This window comes from Ascaphus truei, chromosome 7, assembly GCF_040206685.1.
Source record: "Ascaphus truei isolate aAscTru1 chromosome 7, aAscTru1.hap1, whole genome shotgun sequence".
Lineage (NCBI taxonomy): Eukaryota > Metazoa > Chordata > Amphibia > Anura > Ascaphidae > Ascaphus > Ascaphus truei.
In genome coordinates, this window is record NC_134489.1 from 23,886,390 (window position 1) to 23,913,638 (window position 27,249).

General features: G+C 47.3%; 1 protein-coding gene across 4 annotated transcripts in view; it reads left to right on the plus strand.

Annotated features, from left to right (window-relative positions):
• TRPM8 (transient receptor potential cation channel subfamily M member 8) overlaps positions 1-27,249 on the plus strand; it is a 99,111-nt gene that overhangs the window by 66,847 nt on the left and 5,015 nt on the right. For 2 of the 4 annotated variants that reach the window (XM_075607352.1, XM_075607354.1), the window contains exons 17-28: positions 2,358-2,487; positions 3,296-3,441; positions 6,439-6,551; positions 6,852-7,068; positions 9,337-9,428; positions 10,509-10,650; positions 12,149-12,320; positions 16,598-16,775; positions 18,131-18,321; positions 19,684-19,780; positions 20,161-20,194; positions 20,440-20,528. In XM_075607352.1, coding sequence (XP_075463467.1) covers positions 2,358-2,487; positions 3,296-3,441; positions 6,439-6,551; positions 6,852-7,068; positions 9,337-9,428; positions 10,509-10,650; positions 12,149-12,320; positions 16,598-16,775; positions 18,131-18,321; positions 19,684-19,780; positions 20,161-20,194; positions 20,440-20,490 — 1,563 coding nt within the window. In that variant the 3' untranslated portion in view covers positions 20,491-20,528. Of the gene's footprint in view, positions 1-2,357; positions 2,488-3,247; positions 3,442-6,438; positions 6,552-6,851; positions 7,069-9,336; positions 9,429-10,508; positions 10,651-12,148; positions 12,321-16,597; positions 16,776-18,130; positions 18,322-19,683; positions 19,781-20,160; positions 20,195-20,439; positions 20,529-23,541; positions 24,538-27,249 lie in introns of those variants that run through there. The other 2 variants (XM_075607353.1, XM_075607355.1) reach the window with 2 other exon arrangements.

The window sequence follows — 27,249 nt, forward strand, 5'->3', positions numbered from 1 at the left end:
CGCAGGCTCCCACTTCCGAGACTGGTCTCCCAGTGTTACAGACTCGCAGGCTCCCACTTCCGAGACTGGTCTCCCAGTGTTACAGACTCGCAGGCTCCCACTTCAGAGACTGGTCTCCCAGTGTTACAGACTCGCAGGCTCCCACTTCCGAGACTGATCTCCCAGTGTTACAGACTCGCAGGCTCCCACTTCAGAGACTGAGCTCCCAGTGTTAGACTCGCAGGCTCCCACTTCCGAGACTGATCTCCCAGTGTTACAGACTCGCAGGCTCCCACTTCAGAGACTGAGCTCCCAGTGTTACAGACTCGCAGGCTCCCACTTCCGAGACTGAGCTCCCAGTGTTACAGACTCGCAGGCTCCCACTTCCGAGACTGGTCTCCCAGTGTTACAGACTCGCAGGCTCCCACTTCAGAGACTGGTCTCCCAGTGTTAGACTCGCAGGCTCCCACTTCCGAGACTGATCTCCCAGTGTTAGACTCGCAGGCTCCCACTTCCGAGACTGATCTCCCAGTGTTACAGACTCGCAGGCTCCCACTTCCGAGACTGAGCTCCCAGTGTTAGACTCGCAGGCTCCCACTTCAGAGACTGATCTCCCAGTGTTAGACTCGCAGGCTCCCACTTCCGAGACTGAGCTCCCAGTGTTACAGACTCGCAGGCTCCCACTTCCGAGACTGATCTCCCAGTGTTACAGACTCGCAGGCTCCCACTTCCGAGACTGATCTCCCAGTGTTACAGACTCGCAGGCTCCCACTTCCGAGACTGATCTCCCAGTGTTACAGACTCGCAGGCTCCCACTTCAGAGACTGAGCTCCCAGTGTTAGACTCGCAGGCTCCCACTTCCGAGACTGATCTCCCAGTGTTACAGACTCGCAGGCTCCCACTTCCGAGACTGATCTCCCAGTGTTACAGACTCGCAGGCTCCCACTTCCGAGACTGAGCTCCCAGTGTTACAGACTCGCAGGCTCCCACTTCCGAGACTGATCTCCCAGTGTTACAGACTCGCAGGCTCCCACTTCAGAGACTGATCTCCCAGTGTTAGACTCGCAGGCTCCCACTTCCGAGACTGAGCTCCCAGTGTTAGACTCGCAGGCTCCCACTTCAGAGACTGATCTCCCAGTGTTACAGACTCGCAGGCTCCCACTTCAGAGACTGATCTCCCAGTGTTAGACTCGCAGGCTCCCACTTCAGAGACTGAGCTCCCAGTGTTAGACTCGCAGGCTCCCACTTCCGAGACTGAGCTCCCAGTGTTAGACTCGCAGGCTCCCACTTCAGAGACTGAGCTCCCAGTGTTAGACTCGCAGGCTCCCACTTCAGAGACTGATCTCCCAGTGTTAGACTCGCAGGCTCCCACTTCAGAGACTGGTCTCCCAGTGTTAGACTCGCAGGCTCCCACTTCAGAGACTGAGCTCCCAGTGTTACAGACTCGCTGGCTCCCACTTCCGAGACTGGTCTCCCAGTGTTAGACTCGCAGGCTCCCACTTCAGAGACTGGTCTCCCAGTGTTAGACTCGCAGGCTCCCACTTCAGAGACTGATCTCCCAGTGTTACAGACTCGCAGGCTCCCACTTCCGAGACTGAGCTCCCAGTGTTACAGACTCGCAGGCTCCCACTTCAGAGACTGGTCTCCCAGTGTTAGACTCGCAGGCTCCCACTTCCGAGACTGATCTCCCAGTGTTACAGACTCGCAGGCTCCCACTTCAGAGACTGAGCTCCCAGTGTTACAGACTCGCAGGCTCCCACTTCAGAGACTGAGCTCCCAGTGTTACAGACTCGCAGGCTCCCACTTCCGAGACTGATCTCCCAGTGTTACAGACTCGCAGGCTCCCACTTCAGAGACTGATCTCCCAGTGTTACAGACTCGCAGGCTCCCACTTCCGAGACTGATCTCCCAGTGTTACAGACTCGCAGGCTCCCACTTCAGAGACTGATCTCCCAGTGTTACAGACTCGCAGGCTCCCACTTCAGAGACTGAGCTCCCAGTGTTACAGACTCGCAGGCTCCCACTTCCGAGACTGATCTCCCAGTGTTACAGACTCGCAGGCTCCCACTTCAGAGACTGATCTCCCAGTGTTAGACTCGCAGGCTCCCACTTCCGAGACTGAGCTCCCAGTGTTACAGACTCGCAGGCTCCCACTTCAGAGACTGATCTCCCAGTGTTAGACTCGCAGGCTCCCACTTCAGAGACTGATCTCCCAGTGTTAGACTCGCAGGCTCCCACTTCAGAGACTGAGCTCCCAGTGTTAGACTCGCAGGCTCCCACTTCAGAGACTGAGCTCCTGGCGTTACAGTTCTGTACTGGGTCTCTGACATTGTAACATTGCTCCGGTGTAAGTGCCACTTTGCCACTTTGCTCCCCAGACACGAGGGTGCACCCTGGCAGCCCTGGGTGCCAGCAAACTGCTGAAGAGCCTGGCAAAAGTGAAGAACGATATCAACGCTGCCGGAGAGTCCGAGGAGATCGCAAATGAGTATGAAAACAGAGCCGTGGGTAAGAGGGCAGAGGGGGTATTGTGAGGGCCCGTATACTCCTCCTCTCTATATCATGTAGTATATATTATTTCTTGCCCTGCTGCCATGATAGCCTCCCACCCAGCCACAGAGAGACACGTGTCATAGGGTCCCCATCCCTGGGAGAGTTAGTGTTACATCTGCTAGACTTAGGCCTACCCATTGTCAATGGAAATAGCAGTGTTAAGGTTGTGTCCTGTCTGCATCGCCTGTTTGCGCAGCGCTGAGTGCATGGCCAGTGAAGGTAATAACACATGTATAACACAGAGGGGTTAACCTTTTGGCTGCAGCTCAGATCTTTAAGTGAGGTTTGTGTAATAGTTCCCTGGGGTAATTAAGTATCAGTGGCCAGCAGAGTAAGATTAAGTCAGTGGCGTCCCCAGGAGACGCGTGTATTAATATTTCATCGTGACCCGTCTGTGTACAAGATGATTATGAAGCATTACAGAAGCTATATCAGCATGCAGGGCGCATACAATGCATTACGCATATCACAGAGAGTACATATGCCGCCGGGATGGACACAGGCGCGCAGAATGCCACCGTTGTGATGCTCCTGCATGTGCTGCAGCGCAGTACAATGGGGTTGGAAGACTGTAACAAGCAAACATGAACTTAAACACAATAGGTCGGACGGCCCCCGCTGCCAGGAGCTTACAATGTAAGAGGCGGGCTGTGAGATACTCGGTGTGCCTGTGGGTCCCATGTGTAGAGCTGAGTAACGTGTCCATGTTATGCAGAAGGTGGTGCGGTGATGTGATTGTATCCCTGCACGTGTTGCCTGTCAGAGCTGTTCACAGAGTGTTACAGCAGCGACGAGGAGCTGGCCGAGATGCTTCTAGTTTATTCCTGTGAGGCCTGGGGGAAAAGCAACTGTCTGGAGATGGCAGTTGAAGCCAAAGACCAGCAGTTTATAGCCCAGCCAGGAGTGCAGGTGAGAAGATGCGGAAACAATACGTTACTCACAGCTTCACCACTGCTAACAGTGATAGCACGGCCATCATTAAAGCTGCCACATCTATCTATCTATCTATACTGTGTATCTATCTATCTATTACTGTGTATCTATCTATCTATCTCTATCTATCTATCTATTACTGTGTATCTATCTATTACTGTGTATCTATCTATTACTGTGTATCTATCTATCCTATCTATCCTATCTATCTATCTATCTATCTATCTATCTATCTATCTATCTATCTATCTATCTATCTATCTATCTATCTATCTATCTATCTATCTATCTATCTATCTATCTATCTATCACTGTGTATCTATCTATCTATCTATCTATCACTGTGTATCTATCTATCTATCACTGTGTATCTATCTATCTATCACTGTGTATCTATCTATCTATCACTGTGTATCTATCTATCTATCTATCACTGTGTATCTATCTATCTATCTATCTATCACTGTGTATCTATCTATCTATCTATCACTGTGTATCTATCTCTCTATCTATCTATTACTGTGTATCTATCTATCTATCTCTCTATCTATCTATCTATTACTGTGTATCTATCTATCTATCTCTCTATCTATCTATCTATTACTGTGTATCTATCTATCTCTCTATCTATCTATTACTGTGTATCTATCTATCTCTCTATCTATTACTGTGTATCTATCTATCTCTCTCTCTATCTATCTATCTATCTATTACTGTGTATCTATCTATCTCTCTATCTATCTCTCTATCTATCTATTACTGTGTATCTATCTATCTCTCTATCTATCTCTCTATCTATCTATCTATTACTGTGTATCTATCTATCTCTCTATCTATCTATCTATCTATCTATTACTGTGTATCTATCTATCTATCTATCTATCTATCTATCTATCTATCTATCTATCTATCTATCTATCTATCTATCTATCTATCTATCTATCTATCTATCTATTACTGTGTATCTATCTATCTCTCTCTCTCTATCTATTACTGTGTATCTATCTATCTCTATCTATCTATCTATTACTGTGTATCTCTCTATCTCTCTATCTCTCTATCTATCTATCTATCTATCTATCTATCTATCTATCTATCTATCTATTACTGTGAATCTATCTATCTATCTATTACTGTGTATCTATCTATCTATCTATCTATCTATCTATCTATCTATCTATCTATTACTGTGTATCTATCTATCTATCTATCTATCTATCTATCTATCTATCTATCTATCTATCTATCTATCTATTACTGTGTATCTATCTATCTCTCTATCTATCTATCTTATATATCTATATATTTCTATTATGCATCATCTATCCATCAATCTATATTTTTTTCAGATTTTGAATTTTATTTCATTCAAATTTAAACAAAATACATGTTATAATCATAAAAACAAAACAATAAAAGATAAAAGTAGTACATCGAACCAAGTCCATTAGTCACATACATTATACTGAGTTACAGTATTAAAGACAGTAAGATACATTATACGGAGTTACAGTATTAAAGACAGTAAGATACATTATACGGAGTTACAGTATTAAAGACAGTAACATACATTATACGGAGTTACAATATTAAAGACAGTCACATACATTATACGGAGTTACAGTATTAAAGACAGTCACATACATTATACGGAGTTACAGTATTAAAGACAGTCACATACATTATACGGAGTTACAGTATTAAAGACAGTAGCATACATTATACGGAGTTACAGTATTAAAGACAGTAGCATACATTATACGGAGTTACAGTATTAAAGACAGTAGCATACATTATACGGAGTTACAGTATTAAAGACAGTCACATACATTATACGGAGTTACAGTATTAAAGACAGTCACATACATTATACGGCGTTACAGTATTAAAGACAGTAACATACAATCTGTCACATTTTACAAGAAAAAAATCATGTTTTGTAAAGACACAGGTTTGAAAAGCAGCTATAATCCCTTTGTGTATATTTAAGAAAGGACCCCCATATTCTAAAGTATTTCCATTGTTTATCTTTGTATAGGGCTCTATATCTTTGTATAGGGCTCTACGTGTCTCCGTGGCTACCATTTGCCACACTCTGTACCACATACCATGAATTAATATGTGGCATCTCAACGAATTTCCAATGAAAGGAGGGGCTCAGTTTAGCTGCACACCCCATCAGGGTAACAAGGGTCTTGGTATTATTAGACCAATTATTAGGCAAGTCCTTCAAGAGAAGGATTTTAGGTTGAAGTGGGATTATTTCCCGGTAATATACTGTAGGGAATCCCTGATTTCTATCCAATATAACTGAATAGTAGGACAATCACACTATATATATATATGTGTGTGTGTGTGTGTGTGTGTGTGTGTGTGTGTGTGTGTGTGTGTGTGTGTGTGTGTGTGTGTGTGTGTGTGTGTGTGTGTGTGTGTGTGTGTGTGTGTGTGTGTGTGTGTGTGTGTGTGTGTGTGTGTGTGTGTGTGTGTGTGTGTGTGTGTGTGTGTGTGTGTGTGTATATGGGAAGACTCTCCTTAGCCGTCATTTCTCCCAATGAGATTAGACACAGTAGGATAAATCATGTTAAGCCTAGCAAGTGTGTAATACTATCTAAGAAATAGCTTATATTGCTCTCCAGTGGTACCTGGCCTACTGTAGATGAGGTAGCTGCGTTATTCCATCCATCTCAGAGCCAACGACCCGACCCCAGGCGGGCTGGTGTTTATATTTTGTAGTGGACACTGAATTTAACTGGAAAGGTTCAATCCTATCTTTCTTTTTACATCCCGATGAGTTCCCAGAGAGCAGTCTCATTATTCCGTCCCTGTCTGCTCCTGACCCAGTCTGACTCCCTGTCTGCTCCTGACCCAGTCTGACTCCCTGTCTGCTCCTGACCCAGTCTGACTCCCTGTCTGCTCCTGACCCAGTCTGACTCCCTGTCTGCTCCTGACCCAGTCTGACTCCCTGTCGTGCAGAACTTCCTCTCCAAGCAGTGGTACGGAGAGATCTCCAGAGACACCAAGAACTGGAAGATTCTCCTGTCCCTCCTCCTGTTCCCATTAATCAGCTGCGGATTCATCTCCTTCAGGTAACCGGCACCAGCATCATCAACAAATGCATCAAAGCATCGGTTTTGATGGCAAATATGTCATTTTAGGTATTGGTAACTGTAACCTCCTATACAGGGGAAGGTCACCTTGATGGTTTACTTATACATATAGGTAGCATTAATACTCACTCTCTCTCCCCTTCTCTTTCCTTGTCTCTCTCTCTTTCTCTTTTTATATATATATATATATAGTATATAGTAACTGTTACTGTGTACAGTAAGTACCTGTGAGTCCTCATGTATAGTAACTCTCAGTGTGTGGTCTCGTTGTGAGTGCAGGAAGAAGCCCACGGAAGGGAAGTTCACTCATCTCTGGCATTACTTTGCTTTCTTCACCTCTCCCTTTGTGGTCTTCTCCTGGACGGTTATTTTCTACATTGGGTTCCTCCTGCTCTTTGCCTACGTTCTGCTCATGAACTTCCAGACGGTCCCCACGGGGCTGGAGATCTCTGTCTATGTCCTGGTCTTTATCCTGCTCTGCGATGAAATACGACAGGTACCCACCAGCTGCAGGGGGACTCAGGGGATCTGTGTATATAGCACTGAGGGGACCTCTTCTATCTGTATATAACACGGGGAGCAGGTAAGAGGAAGGTTGGAGCACTACTACGGTCAGTAGAAAAATACTGCAGGAGAGTGTGTCCCATAGAATAAAAAGTGTTTAATGGATCAAGGCATCAACCACACAAACGGAGCCAGAGTGGCCCCCCACCAACGCGTTTCGAGCGTCACGCTCTTTGTCAAGGTGCATAGTGATCAACACTTCTCAGGTGCGTTATATACCTGCATTTTCGCGCCGTCAACCCCTCTCCGTCCACTTCCTGAAAACGTCACGTGTGGCGCGGGAGGTGACGTCAACGCGCCAATGCACGTGTTCAAACATAACAAAACTTTATTAATTTACATAACAAACAACACACGATCCCCTACATCAATCAATAAGGAAAACCTGGCAGTGTGGAAATGCATTTCTCTCACCAAACATTTAGACAAGACAATTAATCTTGTACATAAAATAACAACATATATTTACAAAATCAGAAAAAAGATTGAAGAAAAATAAGATGAGTTAGATTGAAAAGCATCCTATGATGAACAAATAAACCCAATTAATCTCAGAGGGAGAAAAAATACCTAAAATAAATTTAGAAAAGATAATATCGTATTCCAAAATGACTAACTATAAAGGGTTACTTGGGATCATATTCGTTCAAATCATATCTATGTGGTTGATGCAAAATGAAGTAGAGTGATACAGTGGATATAAGCAACCATCATTACAAATTGAATAATATTGGGAGATTTAAGAAACTTATTTTTAAGAGTTTTAATTATTTTTATCCCCCAAAAGAGAGAGATTTTATATCAAAACAATAATCAATTATTGTAGGATGGTTTGCAATGTAAGCCCACTATAAACCGAACCAATAAGAGAATAAAAACAAGAAAACAATTATATTGGTTCGAACATACTTCCAAATCACAAATAGGTTTCTTCTATTTTTTACACAACACAGGATTTTTTAAGAGTGACAATGCTGAGTTCCCATATGCAGCCTACATTGCAACTTGTAGAGTATCTCGTGTAGCCCATATATTTTTATCCAAAGTACACAACGGACATCAGTATACGACCATTGTTAATATATTAATTCACTGAACATGATATACTTTATACATAATATGTGGAGAGGACCTTTTATTTCTGTATATAGCACTGGTGGGATATTGTACACCTGTATATAGCACTGGTGGGATAGTGTATACCTGTATATAGCACTGGTGGGACCTTTTATTTCTGTATATAGCACTGTATATAGCACTGATGGGATATTGTATAGCTGCATATTGCACTGAGAAGACATCTTCTATCTGTATATAGCAGCATGGATGAGTACCTCTTATATCTGAACTGTGTGTGTGTGTGTGTGTGTGTGTGTGTGTGTGTGTATATGTATATATATATATATATATATGTATATATACATACATACATACTGTATATATTGTGTGTCACACATACCCTCTTTGTGTGGATCGGTATATATATCACACATACCCTCTTTGTGTGGATCGGTATATATGTCACACATACCCTCTTTGTGCAGATGTGTGTGTGTATATATATATATATATGTCACACATACCCTCTTTGTGCAGATTGTATATATGTCACACATACCCTCTTTGTGCAGATGTGTATATATGTCACACATACCCTCTTTGTGCAGATGTGTATATATGTCACACATACCCTCTTTGTGCAGATGTGTATATATATCACACATCCCCTTTTTGTGCAGATGTGTGTGTGTATATATATATATATATATATATGTAACACATACCCTTTGTGCAGATTGTATATGCCACACATACCCTCTTTGTGCAGATTGTATATGTCACACAAACCTCTTTGTGCAGATTGTATATGTCACACATACCCTCTTTGTGCAGATGTGTATATATGTCACACATACCCTCTTTGTGCAGATTGTATATGTCACACATACCCTCTATGTGCAGATTGTATATGTCACACATACCTTCTTTGTGCAGATTGTATGTCACATATACCTTCTTGGTGCAGATTGTATGTCACACATACCTTCTTTGTGCAGATGTGTATATGTCACACATTACCCTCTTTGTGCAGATGTATATGTCACACATACCCTTTCTGTGTGGATGCGTATATATGTCACACATACTGTACCCTCTTTGTGCAGATTGTATATATGTCACACATACCCTCTTTGTGCAGATGTATATGAGCGGGGTGAAATATTTCACAGACTTGTGGAACATCATGGACATTCTGGCCATCCTGTATTTCATTGCTGGGATTGTGTTCAGGTGAGTACAGCTCACCCCTGCCAAATATTGGAATACTCTGGAATACTGCCGCGTATAAAGGAAAGGTACCACTGTGGAAATCGTAACTGAAGTGTGTTGAAATGTTATGTCAACAAAGCAGGTTTTGTTTGTGTGTTTTGTTAGCTGTATCCGAAACCGCATTTAATGTTCGTGGGAGTCATTCTTTTAAAGTGTGTAACTGAGCGTGTGTGGCGGGAGGGCCATGGGGAAACTGCCGCGGAAGAACTGGTGGTCCTGGGTTTGCGCTCAGGACATGTTAAAGCGGTTCAAATTGGAGCAAAGATCTTTAGACCTTAGTTTAAAAAAAAGTCTGTTCAGTATTTATACTTTAAAAACCATGTTAAAATAGAGCAGAAGTAAAGAGTGGCACTGTGCTCATTTGCATGTCATTACCCAGAATCCCCGGCTGCAGTGGAAGCGCTGCTTGCTAAGCGGTAATGGGGAAAGGCAGGGTTGCAGACCTGTCTGAGACGTGCTAATGAAACACAGGTGGGATTTGTGTTTACTGTATTCTAAAAACTAAAGTTTTTTTTTTTTTTTTTTTTTAAGGTAAAATTCTTCTTGATTTCAGCGGTTTGTAAATAAGGTGGTGTTACTCTGGGTTTGTAAATATAAGTATTAGATATACGTATTAGTACTGGTACTACACCAGATCCAAGACTTTTTAACTTGTCAAACAGTGGGACAAAGCTCTTTTGAACTTATTGCACACTATTTAAGTTATGGTGGGTAAAAAAGTGACAAATCCTTCATGCACAGCAAATAAAAATATAAATAAAAAAATAAAAATATACCTTGTGAGCACATTCACACGTCTCAGACAGGTCTGCTGCTTCTCTCCCCCCCCCCCATTATCTCAGCATAGAGCGCTTCCCCTGTCAACAAGGGATTCTGGGTAATGACATGCAAATGAGCACACAGTATCACCTTTTGCTTCATGTCCATTTTAACATGGGATCCTGTAAGCATATGACTGCTGAATGTATTGCTCAACATTCAGACCGTGTGAACCCATAAGAGCCCATCGCACTGTCTCCTCTCACCCCTTCCCCCCCGCAGACTGCATCGTTCCAACGCCAGTTCTCTGTACACCGGGAGGGTGATCTTCTGCCTGGACTACATCATCTTCACCGTGCGGCTTATCCACATCTTCACCGTTAGCCGGAACTTGGGCCCAAAGATTATCATGCTGCAGAGGATGGTGAGACCGAGACCTGCGAGGTCTTCACGTGGGGCTGAACCTTTTGGGGCAGGGGTGGCCAACTCCAATCCTCAAGGGCCACCAGCAGACCAGGTATTAGGGATATCCCTGCTTCAGCACAGGTGGCTCAATGAGAGGCTCACCTGTGCTGAAGCAGGGATATCCCTAAAACCTGGCCTGTTGGTGGCCCTTGAGGACTGGAGTTGGCCACCTCTGGTATAGGGGCTCAAATGCACTTTAACGGATCTATTCAGCAGTCCCCCAGCTGCGACACCGGGGAATGGAAATGGCTCCAGATTTTAACGGATGCTCTGGAAATACATTATTTTGCTCGGTTTTGTATCTTCTCGTTGACATTTTTTGGGTGTTATTATTTCTTTACAACTGCGGCACACATAAGTATTCTGATAATGGCGTTCGTTCCGTCTGCCGCAGGTCATTAGCCTGGGTTCACACCACACCTGAGCTCACAGATATGTTAGCTGCAGAATAAAGCCCCCCTTGAAGGAAATGAGGGTCCCACATTCAGGATTAAATCCAGCTCCTCCCTAATTACCCAGAGAACTGGGTTGCTGTTGAGTGGATGGAGGGCACATACATTGACGTTAGCAAATGCTTCAAGTTCCACCCAGCATCAACTTTACTACCCAGTCTAGTTAGATGCATATTAACCTTTATTGTTAATGTCATAAGGCTCTAACTGCTGCGTTGCTATTACAGTTTGTCTATCAACAAGTGGTTAAATGTGTGTCTGTATGTGTCTTTATTTATATAGCGCCATTAGTGTACATAGCGCTTCACAGCAGTAATACATGTGACAATCATATAAATAACATATAATATAAATAACAGATCATGGGAATAAGCGCTTCAGACATAAAAGTAACATTTCGGAAGAGGAGTCCCTGCTCCGAGGAGCTTACAATCTAATTAAATTAACTCATTTTCTTCCTCTGTTCTCTCCCCACTCTTACTTCCCTTCCTCTCCCCCCCTTCCCCTCTCTCAACTCCCCCTCTCTCATCCCCCTACCTCCCCCAACCCCCCCTCTCACCTCCCTCTACCCACTCTCACCCCCCATTCTCACCTCCCTCCCCCTCCTACCTTCCCCCCTCCCTCTCCTCCCTCTACCTCCCCCCTCTCCCATCTACCTCCCCCCTCCCCCATCTACCTCCCCCCTCCCCCATCTACCTCCCCCCTCCCCCATCTACCTCCCCCCTCCCCCATCTACCTCCCCCCTCCCCCATCTACCTCCCCCCTCCCTCTACCTCCCCCCTCCCTCCCTCTCCCTCCCCCCTCCCTCTCCCTCCCTCCTCCCCCCTCCCTCTCCCTCCCTCCTCCCTCTACCTCCCCCCTCCCTCTCCTCCCTCTACCTCCCCCCTCCCTCTCCTCCCCCCTCCCTCTCCTCCCCCCTCCCTCTCCTCCCTCTACCTCCCTCTCTCTCCTCCCTCTACCTGCGCCTCTCTCCTCCCTCTACCTCCGTCTCTCCTCTTCCCACAGCTCATCGATGTGTTCTTCTTCCTGTTCCTCTTCGCTGTTTGGGTCATCGCCTTTGGCGTCGCTCGGCAGGGAATCCTGCGCCTGAACGAGCATCGCTGGGAGTGGATTTTCCGCTCGGTCATTTATGAGCCGTACCTGGCCGTGTTCGGACAGTACCCGTCCGATGTGGACGGTAATGTCCCACTCCCACCGCCCAATAGATCATATCCTTCCTAACACATTTGCTGTCAGAGCAGTGAGTACGTATCTGTATGTGTACTGTGCAGAGCAGTGAGTATGTGTACTGTGCAGAGCAGTGAGTATGTGTACTGTGCAGAGCAGTGAGTATCTGTATGTGCAGAGCAGTGAGTATGTGTACTGTGCAGAGCAGTGAGTACGTATCTGTATGTGTACTGTGCAGAGCAGTGAGTACGTATCTGTATGTGTACTGTGCAGAGCAGTGAGTATCTGTACTGTGCAGAGCAGTGTGTATCTGTACTGTGCAGAGCAGTGAGTATGTGTACTGTGCAGAGCAGTGAGTACGTATCTGTATGTGTACTGTGCAGAGCAGTGAGTATCTGTATGTGCAGAGCAGTGAGTATGTGTACTGTGCAGAGCAGTGAGTACGTATCTGTATGTGTACTGTGCAGAGCAGTGAGTGTGTACTGTGCAGAGCAGTGAGTACGTATCTGTATGTGTACTGTGCAGAGCAGTGAGTATCTGTATGTGCAGAGCAGTGAGTATGTGTACTGTGCAGAGCAGTGAGTACGTATCTGTATGTGTACTGTGCAGAGCAGTGAGTATGTGTACTGTGCAGAGCAGTGAGTATGTGTACTGTGCAGAGCAGTGAGTACGTATCTGTATGTGTACTGTGCAGAGTAGTATGTGTACTGTGCAGAGCAGTGAGTATCTGTATGTGCAGAGCAGTGAGTATGTGTACTGTGCAGAGCAGTGAGTATGTGTACTGTGCAGAGCAGTGAGTATGTGTACTGTGCAGAGCAGTGAGTATGTGTACTGTGCAGAGCAGTGAGTATGTGTACTGTGCAGAGCAGTGAGTATGTGTACTGTGCAGAGCAGTGAGTACGTATCTGTATGTGTACTGTGCAGAGCAGTGAGTACGTATCTGTATGTGTACTGTGCAGAGCAGTGAGTATCTGTATGTGCAGAGCAGTGAGTATGTGTACTGTGCAGAGCAGTGAGTATGTGTACTGTGCAGAGCAGTGAGTATGTGTACTGTGCAGAGCAGTGAGTATGTGTACTGTGCAGAGCAGTGAGTATGTGTACTGTGCAGAGCAGTGAGTACGTATCTGTATGTGTACTGTGCAGAGCAGTGAGTATCTGTACTGTGCAGAGCAGTGTGTATCTGTACTGTGCAGAGCAGTGAGTATGTGTACTGTGCAGAGCAGTGAGTATGTGTACTGTGCAGAGCAGTGAGTATGTGTACTGTGCAGAGCAGTGAGTATGTGTACTGTGCAGAGCAGTGAGTATGTGTACTGTGCAGAGCAGTGAGTATGTGTACTGTGCAGAGCAGTGAGTATGTGTACTGTGCAGAGCAGTGAGTATGTGTACTGTGCAGAGCAGTGAGTATGTGTAATGTGCAGAGCAGTGAGTATGTGTACTGTGCAGAGCAGTGTGTATCTGTATGTGTACTGTGCAGAGCAGTGTGTATCTGTACTGTGCAGAGCAGTGTGTATCTTTGTGTACTGTGCAGAGCAGTGTGTATCTGTACTGTGCAGAGCAGTGTGTATCTGTACTGTGCAGAGCAGTGTGTATCTGTATGTGTACTGTGCAGAGCAGTGTGTATCTGTACTGTGCAGAGCAGTGTGTATCTTTGTGTACTGTGCAGAGCAGTGTGTATCTGTACTGTGCAGAGCAGTGTGTATCTGTACTGTGCAGAGCAGTGTATCTGTACTGTGCAGAGCAGTGTGTATCTGTACTGTGCAGAGTAGTGTGTATCTGTACTGTGCAGAGCAGTGTGTATCTGTATGTGTACTGTGCAGAGCAGTGAGTATGTGTACTGTGCAGAGCAGTGAGTACGTATCTGTATGTGTACTGTGCAGAGTAGTATGTGTACTGTGCAGAGCAGTGAGTATGTGTACTGTGCAGAGCAGTGAGTATGTGTACTGTGCAGAGCAGTGAGTATGTGTAATGTGCAGAGCAGTGAGTATGTGTACTGTGCAGAGCAGTGAGTATGTGTAATGTGCAGAGCAGTGAGTATGTGTACTGTGCAGAGCAGTGTGTATCTGTATGTGTACTGTGCAGAGCAGTGTGTATCTGTACTGTGCAGAGCAGTGTGTATCTGTATGTGTACTGTGCAGAGCAGTGTGTATCTGTACTGTGCAGAGCAGTATGTGTACTGTGCAGAGCAGTGAGTATGTGTACTGTGCAGAGCAGTGAGTATCTGTATGTGCAGAGCAGTGAGTATGTGTATGTGCAGAGCAGTGAGTATGTGTATGTGCAGAGCAGTGAGTATGTGTATGTGCAGAGCAGTGAGTATGTGTACTGTGCAGAGCAGTGAGTATGTGTACTGTGCAGAGCAGTGAGTATGTGTACTGTGCAGAGCAGTGAGTATGTGTACTGTGCAGAGCAGTGAGTATGTGTACTGTGCAGAGCAGTGAGTATGTGTACTGTGCAGAGCAGTGAGTATGTGTACTGTGCAGAGCAGTGAGTATGTGTACTGTGCAGAGCAGTGAGTATGTGTACTGTGCAGAGCAGTGTGTATCTGTACTGTGCAGAGCAGTGTGTATCTGTACTGTGCAGAGCAGTGTGTATCTGTACTGTGCAGAGCAGTGTGTATCTGTACTGTGCAGAGCAGTGTGTATCTGTAATGTGCAGAGCAGTGAGTATGTATAATGTGCAGAGCAGTGTGTATCTGTACTGTGCAGAGCAGTGAGTATGTGTAATGTGCAGAGCAGTGTGTATCTGTACTGTGCAGAGCAGTGTGTATCTAATGTGCAGAGCAGTGTGTATCTGTACTGTGCAGAGCAGTGTGTATCTGTACTGTGCAGAGCAGTGTGTATCTGTACTGTGCAGAGCAGTGTTTATCTGTACTGTGCAGAGCAGTGTGTATCTGTAATGTGCAGAGCAGTGAGTATGTATAATGTGCAGAGCAGTGTGTATCTGTACTGTGCAGAGCAGTGAGTATGTGTAATGTGCAGAGCAGTGTGTATCTGTACTGTGCAGAGCAGTGTGTATCTGTAATGTGCAGAGCAGTGAGTATGTATAATGTGCAGAGCAGTGAGTATGTGTAATGTGCAGAGCAGTGTGTATCTGTACTGTGCAGAGCAGTGTGTATGTGTAATGTGCAGAGCAGTGTGTATGTGTAATATGTATGTATATAGTGTGTATGTATGTATATAGTACCGAGCAGTGTGTATGTGTATAGTACAGAGCAGTGTATGTGTATAGTGCAGAACAGTGTATGTGTATAGTACTGAGCAAGGTGTATGTGTATAGTACAGAGCTATGTGTATAGTGCAGTGTGTACTGTATGTGTATAGTACAGAGCTGTTTGTATGTGTATAGTACAGAGCAGTGTATGTGTATAGTACAGAGCAGTGTATGTGTGTAATGAGTAGAGTAGTGTGTATGTGTATAGTACAGAGCCGTGTGTATGTGTATAGTACAGAGCCGTGTGTATGTGTATAGTACAAAGCAGTGTGTATGTGTATAGTACAGAGCAGTGTGTGTGTATAGTGCAGAGCAGTGTGTATGTGTATAGTACAGAGCAGTGTGTATGTGTATAGTACAGAGCAGTGTGTATGTGTATAGTACAGAGCAGTGTATGTGTGTAATGAGTAGAGTAGTGTGTATGTGTATAGTACAGAGCAGTGTGTATAGTACAGAGCAGTTTGTATGCGTATAGGGCAGAGCAGTGTGTATGTGTATAGTACAGAGCAGTGTGTATGTGTATAGTACAGAGCAGTGTGTATGTGTATAGTACAGAGCAGTGTGTGTATAGTACAGAGCAGTGTGTGTATAGTACAGAGCAGTGTGTATGTGTATAGTACAGAGCAGTGTGTATGTGTATAGTACAGAGCAGTGTGTATGTGTATAGTACAGAGCAGTGTGTATGTGTATAGTACAGAGCAGTGTGTATGTGTATAGTGCAGAGCAGTGTGTATGTGTATAGTGCAGAGCAGTGTGTATGTGTATAGTGCAGAGCCGTGTGTATGTGTATATTGCAGAGCCCACAGCATTGAAGCAGAGCTATATTCTGCCTTGCGTTGCTAGCACAGCCTCCAAGTTACTGTAACACTGGTGATCATTTATCAAAGTTTCTCCGTTGCAAAACAGGGACAAAAATACCAAGATTTACCAAAAAGGAAAATCCCATCGTTTCCACTATGAAGGAACGTCCTTGCTAAATCTGGAGCAGTATTTTTAACCCGGTTTTGCAGCTGGGAGACTTTAATAAATGTCACAGTTGTTACATGACAGTCCTGAAGCCCCCTGTACTCCGCTGCCCAGGGACCACCTATGATTTTGAGCACTGCACCTTCACGGGGAATGAGTCGAAGCCGCTGTGCGTCGAGTTGGACAACGAGGATCACCCGCGCTTCCCTGAGTGGATCACCATCCCGCTGGTCTGTATCTACATGCTGTCCACCAACATCCTGCTGGTAAACCTGCTCATCGCCATGTTTGGGTGAGTAGCCCCTCCCCTGCGATGACCTGCAGCCCCCTCCCCCTGCGATGACCTGCAGCCCCCTCCCCCTGCGATGACCTGCAGCCCCCTCCCCCTGCGATGACCAGCAGCCCCCTCCCCCTGCGATGACCAGCAGCCCCCTCCCCCTGCGATGACCAGCAGCCCCCTCCCCCTGCGATGACCAGCAGCCCCCTCCCCCTGCGATGACCAGCAGCCCCCTCCCCCTGCGATGACCAGCAGCCCCCTCCCCCTGCGATGACCAGCAGCCCCCTCCCCCTGCGATGACCTGATGCATTGTAAGATACCCCAACCCTCTCTAATAGCGTGTCTGAGATCAGATGCATTGTAAGGAACCCCAACCCTCTCTAATAACGTGTCTGAGATCAGATGTATTGTAAGGAACCCCAACCCTCTCTAATAGCACGTCTGAGATCAGATGCATTGTAAGGAACCCCAACCCTCTCTAATAGTGCGTCTGTGATCAGATCTTTAAATTCTTCTATATTTGATACAATTTTAAAATGACCTGAAAATTACAGGGAACCCTGATTGAAAAACACTGGGGTAGGGGTTAACTTTATGGATTTTAGCGGTTAGGGTAGGGGATTAGCGTAAAGGGTATGGGGGTTTAGGTTTTTAGGATAGGGGTAGCGTTATTATTAGGGGGTTTTAGGCTAAGGGCTACGGTTAGTGACTTACCTTCGCGGCGATGTGAGCGAATGCCACAACCAAATATCATAGACCAGTATTACATGTGTATGTAGGGGGAGCTTGCACTGCCTCTGCCGGGCCACACACGGTGTCTCACTGGTGAATCAAGGCAATGAATGTGTCTGTGTACCCACGCGGGAGTCGTGCACCCTGCAGATACACACGTGGGTTTTGCTGCACGTGTGTGTACATGTGTACACTTACTAAAGACTACTTGCACGAACAGACCTGCAAAATTGGCTCGGTGATTGTTACCGTCCCGCACCCCATGGAGTCGCACTGGGGGAATGTATGAAGTGTCCCAAATGGGAACATTGCTCCACCAAGGGCTCAAATCGCGTCACCCTGTGTGAGTGTGGCGGCTATGTGCTAAGGGGCTTTGCGCCATTGCAAATTGCTCCGTTTGGAGGAGCGGGTCAAGGAGAAGTTAGGGAGGGAGAGACTCTGAGCAATATTATAATGCATCAAGCGCCTGTAAAAAGGTGCTGCGTTCCTCTGTGCTCCGGGTAACACTGCCAGGGTTAGGGGGTGTCAACCTCGGCTCCAAGGACACCTGCACCAAATGTAAAGAAGCAAGGTTGGCTCGGGTGCATGTCGGTGTCTCTACGTCTCCCGGTAACGCGGCTGCCCTGCTCCCCTGGCAGGTACACGGTGGGGTCGGTGCAGGAGAACAATGACCAGGTGTGGAAGTTCCAGCGCTACTTTCTGGTGCAGGAATACTGCAGCCGCCTCACCATCCCGTTCCCCTTCGTCATCTTCGCCTACTTCTACATGATGCTCAGGAAGATATTCGGGTGCTGCTGCAAGCGGCCGGAGCCGCTGCCCTCCCCTTGCTGTGAGTAACACTCGCCCTGTGCAGACACCAACAACCCCCCTGCGGGGAGTAACCCCACCAGCCTCTGCAGAGATGCAGCACTTCCAGGGTCTCCGCCTCTCGCAGAAACAGGCCTCCTGGTGTAAGCTGCTTTCCTGCACCCTGTGCCGCCTCCCTGCACACTGTGCCTCCCGCTATGTGCCTCTCCCCTGCACACTGTGCTTACCCTCCTGTACACTGGGCCTTACCCTCCTGTATACTGTGCCTCCCCTACACACTGTGCCTCCCCTACACACTGTGCCTCCCCTACACACTGTGCCTCCCCTCTTACACACTGTGCCTCCCCCCTGTACACTGTGCCTCCCCCCCTGTACACTGTGCCTCCCCCCCTGTACACTGTGCCTCCCCCCCTGTACACTGTGCCTCCGCCCCTGTACACTGTGCTTCCCCTCCTGTACACTGTGCCTCCCCCTGTACACTGTGCTTCCCCCCCCCCTGTACACTGTGCTCCCCCCCCCCTGTACACTGTGCTTCCCCCCCTGTACACTGTGCTTCCCCCCCTGTACACTGTGCTTCCCCCCCTGTACACTGTGCTTCCCCCCCCCTGTACACTGGCCTTCCCCCCCTGTACACTGTGCCTTCCCCCCCTGTACACTGTGCCTTCCCCCCCTGTACACTGTGCCTTCCCCCCCTGTACACTGTGCCTTCCCCCCCTGTACACTGTGCCTTCCCCCCCTGTACACTGTGCCTTCCCCCCCTGTACACTGTGCCTTCCCCTCCTGTACACTGTGCCTTCCCCTCCTGTACACTGTGCCTTCCCCTCCTGTACACTGTGCCTTCCCCTCCTGTACACTGTGCCTCTCCCTCCTGTACACTGTGCCTCTCCCTCCTGTACACTGTGCCTCTCCCTCCTGTACACTGTGCCTCTCCCTCCTGTACACTGTGCCTCTCCCTCTATACTGTGCCTCCCACCTGTACACTGTGCCCCCCCCCCTCAACTGTACACCTTTGCTCCCCATGGACACAGAGACCTATTCACACTCTGCCCCCTTTGCAGACACAGCCTTCTCTGCTCTGACCACCTTGAGACATCCAGCTTATGTATAATATTGGGGTGGGCAATATAACATCCAAACTGGTCAAGAACACCGCCCTTGATGTGTGGTTTGAATCCCGATATTAACTTCATGCGAGATGTGTGTGTGTGATTAACTTCATGCGAGATGTGTGTGTGTGTGTGTGTGTGTGTGTTGGCCCCATGGACCGAGTGTACAAGTTTTGTTTTTTACATCACCGTACCAGCCCTTGTCTGGGTGGGCTTATTAAGTGTTGAGAAGGAAGGTGGTGACCCCGACCTCAGGTCATGTGCTCTCTGCCCTCCAGGCTCTAAGAAGGAGGACAATGAGACGCTGGCCTGGGAAGCCGTGATGAAGGAGAATTACCTTGTGAAACTGATCAGCCGGAGCCACGACACCATGGCGTGAGTGACCTCGGGGGGGGGGGGGGGACAGAAGGAGAAGGGCAATGGCGAGAAGACAGAGTGAATGGAGAGAGAATGGCCGGAAAATAGAGGAAATTGGAGAAATCGGAAATAGGCAAAGAGGTGGAATGGAAAGAGGAAAAGAAGTGGGGGAGTGGGTAGGGGTGGGACAGGGAGAAAGATGTGGGGAGAAAATGTGTGAAAGAGAGGATGGGGAAGGGAGAGAGAGCTGGGATGAGGGACAGCAAGAAGGTAGAAAGCATGGAAAGGAGGAGAGAGGCAGCGAGTGGTGGATGAGGATGGACGGGTGGTAACTGGGAGAGTTGTGTGTGTATTACTGTACGTGCTCTCTGGCCTCACACTGATCTGTTCCCTCACAGGGTGGAGCACAGGTTCAGGCAGCTGGAAGGAAAGGTAAATCTGTCTGTTACCCCAATGCAGATTTTGACATCACCCCAAATCCTCAGCTCCCCCTCCCTGCCCCCTCCCCATTTTCCCCCCTCCCTCTTCCTACCTCCCCCCCTCTCCTTTCCCCCTCTCCCTCCCTCTCCCTTCCCCCCTCTCCCTTTCTCCTCACTCTCCCTCCTGTTGTGCCTCCCTCTCTTCCTCCCTTTGTCTCTCCCTCCTTCTCACCCTCTTCTCTCACCTACACTCTCCAGCTAAATGACCTGAAAGTATTGATGAAGGACATCACTAGAAAGATAAAGTGACAGCCTTGTCCCCCCAGGGAAGGGACATCCAGGACATGGTAAGTGGAGCCTAGAACTGTCCCTCTCACACCCACTATTTATATAGGGTTTATATGCTTGGGCTGCAGAGTGCTGAACCCACACACAGTCCGAGAACTCCCTTCGTTTCTCTGCCGGTCACATAGTGATTTCTTTGGGACCCTGGAATAGGTGCCACTTCTCCCCATTCGGCCCTTATCTCTGTCAATAAGAACACACATACAGCATACTGTATACAGTGTAGTATACATGGGGTTCTCACCACCCAACAGGTCAGGATTTCAGGAGATCCCTGGTTCAGCACAGGTGGCTCAATCAGTGGCGCAGCTGACTGAGCCACTGATTGAGCCACCTGTGATGAAGCTGGGATTTCCTTAAAACCTGACCTTGTTGGGTGGGGGTCTTGAGGAGCGGAGGTGAGGACCCCTGTAGTACACTATCAGTACAAACTCTAGTGCAGCGCTGCGCAAACTCCCCGGCCTGCGCCCCCTACTACCTGCTCCTTCCTCGGTTGCGCCCCCCCCCCTCGTGTCTAATGATGCATCAAATGACGCTGCGGGGTCATGTGAAATCACGTCTCCATGTAAACGGGCGTCATTTGACGCCGCGTTGTCATAGAAACGCGTGACCAGAGCCTGGTAATTACGTTTACAGATACCTTTGTAAACGCCGCCCCCCCACCCCCCGAAAAGTCTCGGGCCCCCCAGTTTACGCACTGCTGCTCTAGTGTATACAATGTGAATGCAGTGTTGGCAGTGACCCAATGGTTGAATAGTGGGTTAGAGATAGGGCAGCCAGATGTGCTGTATATACGGATTGTCTCTTGTTTCATTGCCTTGTCCCGTTGTCCCCGAAAGGTCTGTCGGGATGTATAATTGTCCCGTATTTTAGTGCCTTGCTGGGAAATGCCTGAACTTTAAATCGCTGTAATGAAATCAGCCATAAAAACGTAATAGATTTGTACTCCAGTGTAATAGTTCCCTTTTCCGATAGATATCACCTTACTAAATGATTAAAATAATAACGTTAGGACACTGCCCGCTCACCGCATAATGACACCCACCCGATGGGCGTTACTTTTCTTTCCCATCGCCACCTGTCCTTTCAGCGCGCATTACCCCCGCCCGCCAAGAGCAGAGATGTTAAAACCAAATAATATAGCGGCCAAGCGGGAGATACCATTCAGGTCGGCGCGTTAGCTAATCATTCAGCGCTCATTATGACGTCACACTTTCATACTGGATTTCGGCGTCCAATATTATAAAAACTTAAATGTTCCCGACCCTACATAGAGATGTATAGAGGCCCTATATAGAGATGTATAGAGACCCTACTTAGAGATGTATAGAGACCCTACGTAGAGATGTATAGAGACCCTACGTAGAGATGTATAGAGACCCTACGTAGAGATGTATAGAGACCCTACGTAGAGATGTATAGAGGCCCTACGTAGAGATGTATAGAGGCCCTACGTAGAGATGTATAGAGGCCCTACGTAGAGATGTATAGAGGCCCTACGTAGAGATGTATAGAGGCCCTACGTAGAGATGTATAGAGGCCCTACGTAGAGATGTATAGAGGCCCTACGTAGAGATGTATAGAGGCCCTACGTAGAGATGTATAGAGGCCCTACGTAGAGATGTATAGAGGCCCTACGTAGAGATGTATAGAGGCCCTACGTAGAGATGTATAGAGGCCCTACGTAGAGATGTATAGAGGCCCTACGTAGAGATGTATAGAGGCCCTACGTAGAGATGTATAGAGGCCCTACGTAGAGATGTATAGAGGCCCTACGTAGAGATGTATAGAGGCCCTACGTAGAGATGTATAGAGGCCCTACGTAGAGCTGTATAGAGGCCCTACGTAGAGCTGTATAGAGGCCCTACGTAGAGATGTATAGAGGCCCTACGTAGAGATGTATAGAGGCCCTACGTAGAGATGTATAGAGGCCCTACGTAGAGATGTATAGAGGCCCTACGTAGAGATGTATAGAGGCCCTACGTAGAGATGTATAGAGGCCCTACGTAGAGATGTATAGAGGCCCTACGTAGAGATGTATAGAGGCCCTACGTAGAGATGTATAGAGGCCCTACGTAGAGATGTATAGAGGCCCTACGTAGAGATGTATAGAGGCCCTACGTAGAGATGTATAGAGGCCCTACGTAGAGATGTATAGAGGCCCTACGTAGAGATGTATAGAGGCCCTACGTAGAGATGTATAGAGGCCCTACGTAGAGATGTATAGAGGCCCTACGTAGAGATGTATAGAGGCCCTACGTAGAGATGTATAGGTTGCTCAGAACCGAGCTCCGTTCACCTGGCTTTTCGTAGCGTGTTTCCACGTGGAAGTAATGAAGCCGCGGGTCGGAAGCCTGCGTTCTGCATGCAAACCTGTCTCCTTCCTCATTCCACTGCAGATATGCTGTCTCTGTATCCCGTAAAACAGAGACGCTGCTGGTTATTCTGTGACTCTGGCAGGTTGAAGAGTTAATGTAATAACATTCAGAGCATGGGTGCTTCTCTCACCATTAACCTGGTGTCTCTGTCCCTCTCCATTCTCACCCACTCCCCTCCCTCGCTTCCCTAACCACACTCACTCCCTCCCCTCACTCATTCTCCTCCTCATTCACCCTGTCGCTCACTTCCTTCCTCCCCCCTCTTCCTCCCCCCCCTCTTTTTACCCCCTCACTCCCTCCCATCACCATCCACTAACTCACTCACTCCCCTGCTCCCCCTCACTCAATTCCCTCCTCCCCCTCACTCACTCCCCTCCTCACTCACTCCCCTCTCCCCCCTCCTCACCCACTCCCCTCCTCCCCTCACTCTCTCCCCCTCACTCACACACTCCCCTCCCTTTCTTCCCCCTCACTCACTCCCCTCCTCCCGCCCTCACTCTCTCCCTTCCCCTCCTCCCCCCCTCACTCCCATCCCCCGCTCCTCTCCCTTCCTTCCCACCCTCCCTCAACCTCCCGCCCTCCCCTCACTCCTTCCATTTCCACCCTCTTTCCTCTTCCTCTGTCCCGTCGCTCACAGGTACCAGCTCATTTCACAGTGTTATCTCTGCAGCCTCTGGTGAAGATATGAGCAGCATCTCATCTCATTCTCATCACATCATACTACTGACCATTACACGGAGCCCTCAGCTCTTCTCTCTGCACCTGCTCTGTATCACAGTGTTAGCTGGCAGCGCTACTCCTAAACATGCACATCTGCTGCCCCTCTATCTGTAATTACTAGGGCATGTCCACATGTCCACATGTCCACATAAAGGGCTGAACTCAAGTCTTCCCTCATAATATCTACCGCCAGAAGCAACGCACTCTGGGGATAGGTGATGTTATCCTGACATGCCACACTTGCCCTTGGGTTGTCATTGTACCCATCTCCATGGCGCATGTTGCTCTGGCTAAGGAATTGTAAAACTCCTTTTTAATGGCCCTTTACAGCTGATACTTCCCCGTGTAAAGTGTTCCCCTCAGTGGCCCTGCAGGTCTCAGGTGAGGCCTCCCCAGGTAAAGGACCAGGGGAATATCCACACCCTAAGTCCCGGGGTGACCTCAGTATCTGCTATTGTGATCCAGGGGAGTGGGGGTGGGGTGTAACTGTGAACTCGCTCACCGGCTGTGCCACTGTCCCCCCGTTTGACCTCGAAGATGACATCATTGATGGAAGATTTCCAGCTGCAAAAAGACAGTGCTGGTTCTATCACAGGAAAAATCCCACGTCTTACGTCTCCGATAAATCTGATGCTGTTTCCTAACGGACCCTTTGTTTCTCTCCCTGTGCCCTGCCCAATGAGGTCACAACTCAGCTCGGGGGGAGGGGGCGGCTTTTCTTATATTGCTTAGTCCATATATGTACCCCATAGCAGCGCTCAGTACCAGGTGAGGTTCTGCAGGAGGAGGGTGACCAGCAGCACAGGTAACATTCTCACTGGAAGGTTTCAGACTGTGCGTTTCCTCACCCAGGCCTGGCTGCAATGATGGGAATCTTGTGGTGTCTGTGATGTGTCTGGGTCTTCTTGTAACAGTGTACAATAAATAAACCTATTGATGGACTGAAGGCGTTATTATTACTGGGAAGGACGTCTCACACCTTCACCTGCTGGGAGGATTACTGCAGGGAAGGGTCGGACATGGGATAAAATTCCAGGGAACAAGTGAATGATCCATATTACATGGTGACATCACAGGAGTCTCAGCGCTGGGCAGCTCTGAACCGGAACCCCACAGCTCATGTAACTGAGCCTGCTGCCCCCCCCCCCCCGGAATAATGCGCAATCAGGTGAAGGTCCGTCACAGATAGAGGCAGCGAGATGAAATGTTCCAAAGACGGGCTGTGCCCAGGGTTAACTTGCAAGCATTCATTTGACCCAGGCCCCAGCTCGCACACAAGCTACTTTGCCCCTCTGTGCACATACAGGGACGGCTCTGCTTGGGAACATTTCCTCTGGCTGCCTTTACCTGTGCCAGCCCCTGCCTGATTGCGCATTACTCCTGAGTCCGGCTCAGGTACAGCAGCTATGGAGCGCCGGCACATCTGCTTCTTTAGGTTTGATTTCTCCCCTGGACCTGGCCGGTGTCATTGGATCCTTTTGGAAGCACGCCGGTTCTTTCCACGTACACCCACTCTGACGAGTACTTTTTGAGACTTTGCCTATTTTATTGGGGGCTGGTTTTGATTTGTATTTCACATCTATTTTTCAAATACTTTCCCCCTCTGTAATCTGTTTAACATCTCGGAGTATTTACTGGGACTGTTGAAAACAGGATAGATACATTATGCACTTTATTTACTGAACCTATAATTTAATGACTGCTGGGGGTGGATGTCCACACCGCATTAACCTCTCTCACTTTGTGTCATTTACATACAATTTGTATAGGCTGGGATACATTTGAATAGCGTATCATCCGAGTTCTTCAAAGTTAAATGTATACTGTCCAGAGCTTTGCAAACCTCACAGGTCTCTTCTTCACGTGTACAGAGCTTCCCAACCCTCACATCTCGTCTTCACATGTACAGAGCTTTCCAAACCTCACATGTATGTCTCTTCTTCATGTGTACAGAGCTTCCCAAACCTCACACGTCTCTAAATCATGTGTACAGAGCTTCCCAGACCTCACAGGTCTCTTCTTCATGTGTACAGAGCTTCCCAAACCTCACACGTCTCTAAATCACGTGTACAGAGCTTTCCAAACCTCACAGGTCTCTAAATCATGTGTACAGAGCTTCCCAAACCTCACAGGTCTCTAAATCATGTGTACAGCGCTTCCCAGATCTCACTGGTCTCTTCTTCACGTATACAGAGCTTCCGAAACCTCACAGGTCTCTTCTTCACGTGTACAGAGCTTTCTAAACCTCACAGGTCTCTTCACATGTACAGAGCTTTCCAAACCTCACAGGTCTCTTCTTCACATTTTCTGTCACAAATCTACAGCTGCTACTAGAACTTAGAAGTAGATAATATCCATATAAATAAAAAGCCCACTGAGCAGCAACAGCAAGTGGTGGTAATTGTGCTTCCCAAACATGGACAGATCTTGTATTTTGCCCCTGGTGTCCTGTTTTACCAGGTCAAAAACCCTATTTTTCTCTCAGACTAATGCTACATTAAGCAAAGCATTGTGTGCTTCTCCAGCACTCAAGAGGTTAAAGCCGCCTCGGTTTGACCCCTAAACCCTGGTTATTTGGATAGTTTGAACCAGTCCAGTTTGTATAGTTCTCATCTCCCTGACACATCCCAGTGCTGTATCACTGAAAGAGACATGTCAGGGTCACAAGTAAGTGGCCTTGGCAGGACAGACAGCACATATCTGGGTCCCGGAGGTCAGAGGACGGCTGGGCAGACGGTTCACCTGCTGGGTCAATGCACTAAAGCCAGAGGGTGAGATGCACAGAGAAAGCCAATCAGGAGCCAGACACCGGTCACATGGCCTGCATACCTGAGGTGCTTATATTATATATCCTCATTAAGGGTCACAAGAGGAGCAGCTCAGAGCAGCATCATTTACTGCAGGACTTAGAGCTACAGTATGGGGAGAGGGTATATGGGGCAATAGGAGGAGTTATAGGGAGCGGTTATATGGGGCAATAGGAGGAGTTATAGGGAGCGGTTATATGGGGCAATATGAGGAGTTATAGGGAGTGGTTATATGGTGCAATAGGAGGAGTTATATGGAGGGGTTATATGGAGCAATATGAGGAGTTATAGGGAGGGGTTATATGGAGCAATAGGAGGATTTATAGGGAGCGGTTATATGGGGCAATATTAGGAGTTATAGGGAGAGGTTATATGGTGCAATAGGAGGAGTTATAGGGAGCGGTTATATGGGGCAATATGAGGAGTTATAGGGAGAGGTTATATGGGGCAATAGGAGGAGTTATAGGGAGAGGTTATATGGGGCAATAGGAGGAGTTATAGGGAGGGGTTATATGGGGTAATAGGAGGAGTTATAGGGAGGGGTTATATGGGGTAATAGGAGGAACTCTTTTTATTGAAAAAAAATTCCAACATTACATTCCATAGAAAAACATTTCAAACAAAAAAAAACTGCTCATTATGTAACATTATGTACAAACTTATATTATATCAATATTAACTCAGTATTTGTTCCACCTTTCTCCTCAACAGCAACTTCACATTCCTTTTATACACATTTAAATTGAAACTAAATAAAATCCTTAACTATAACATTAATAGCTGCTACCTTTAAAGGATTAATTAATGAACAAACATTA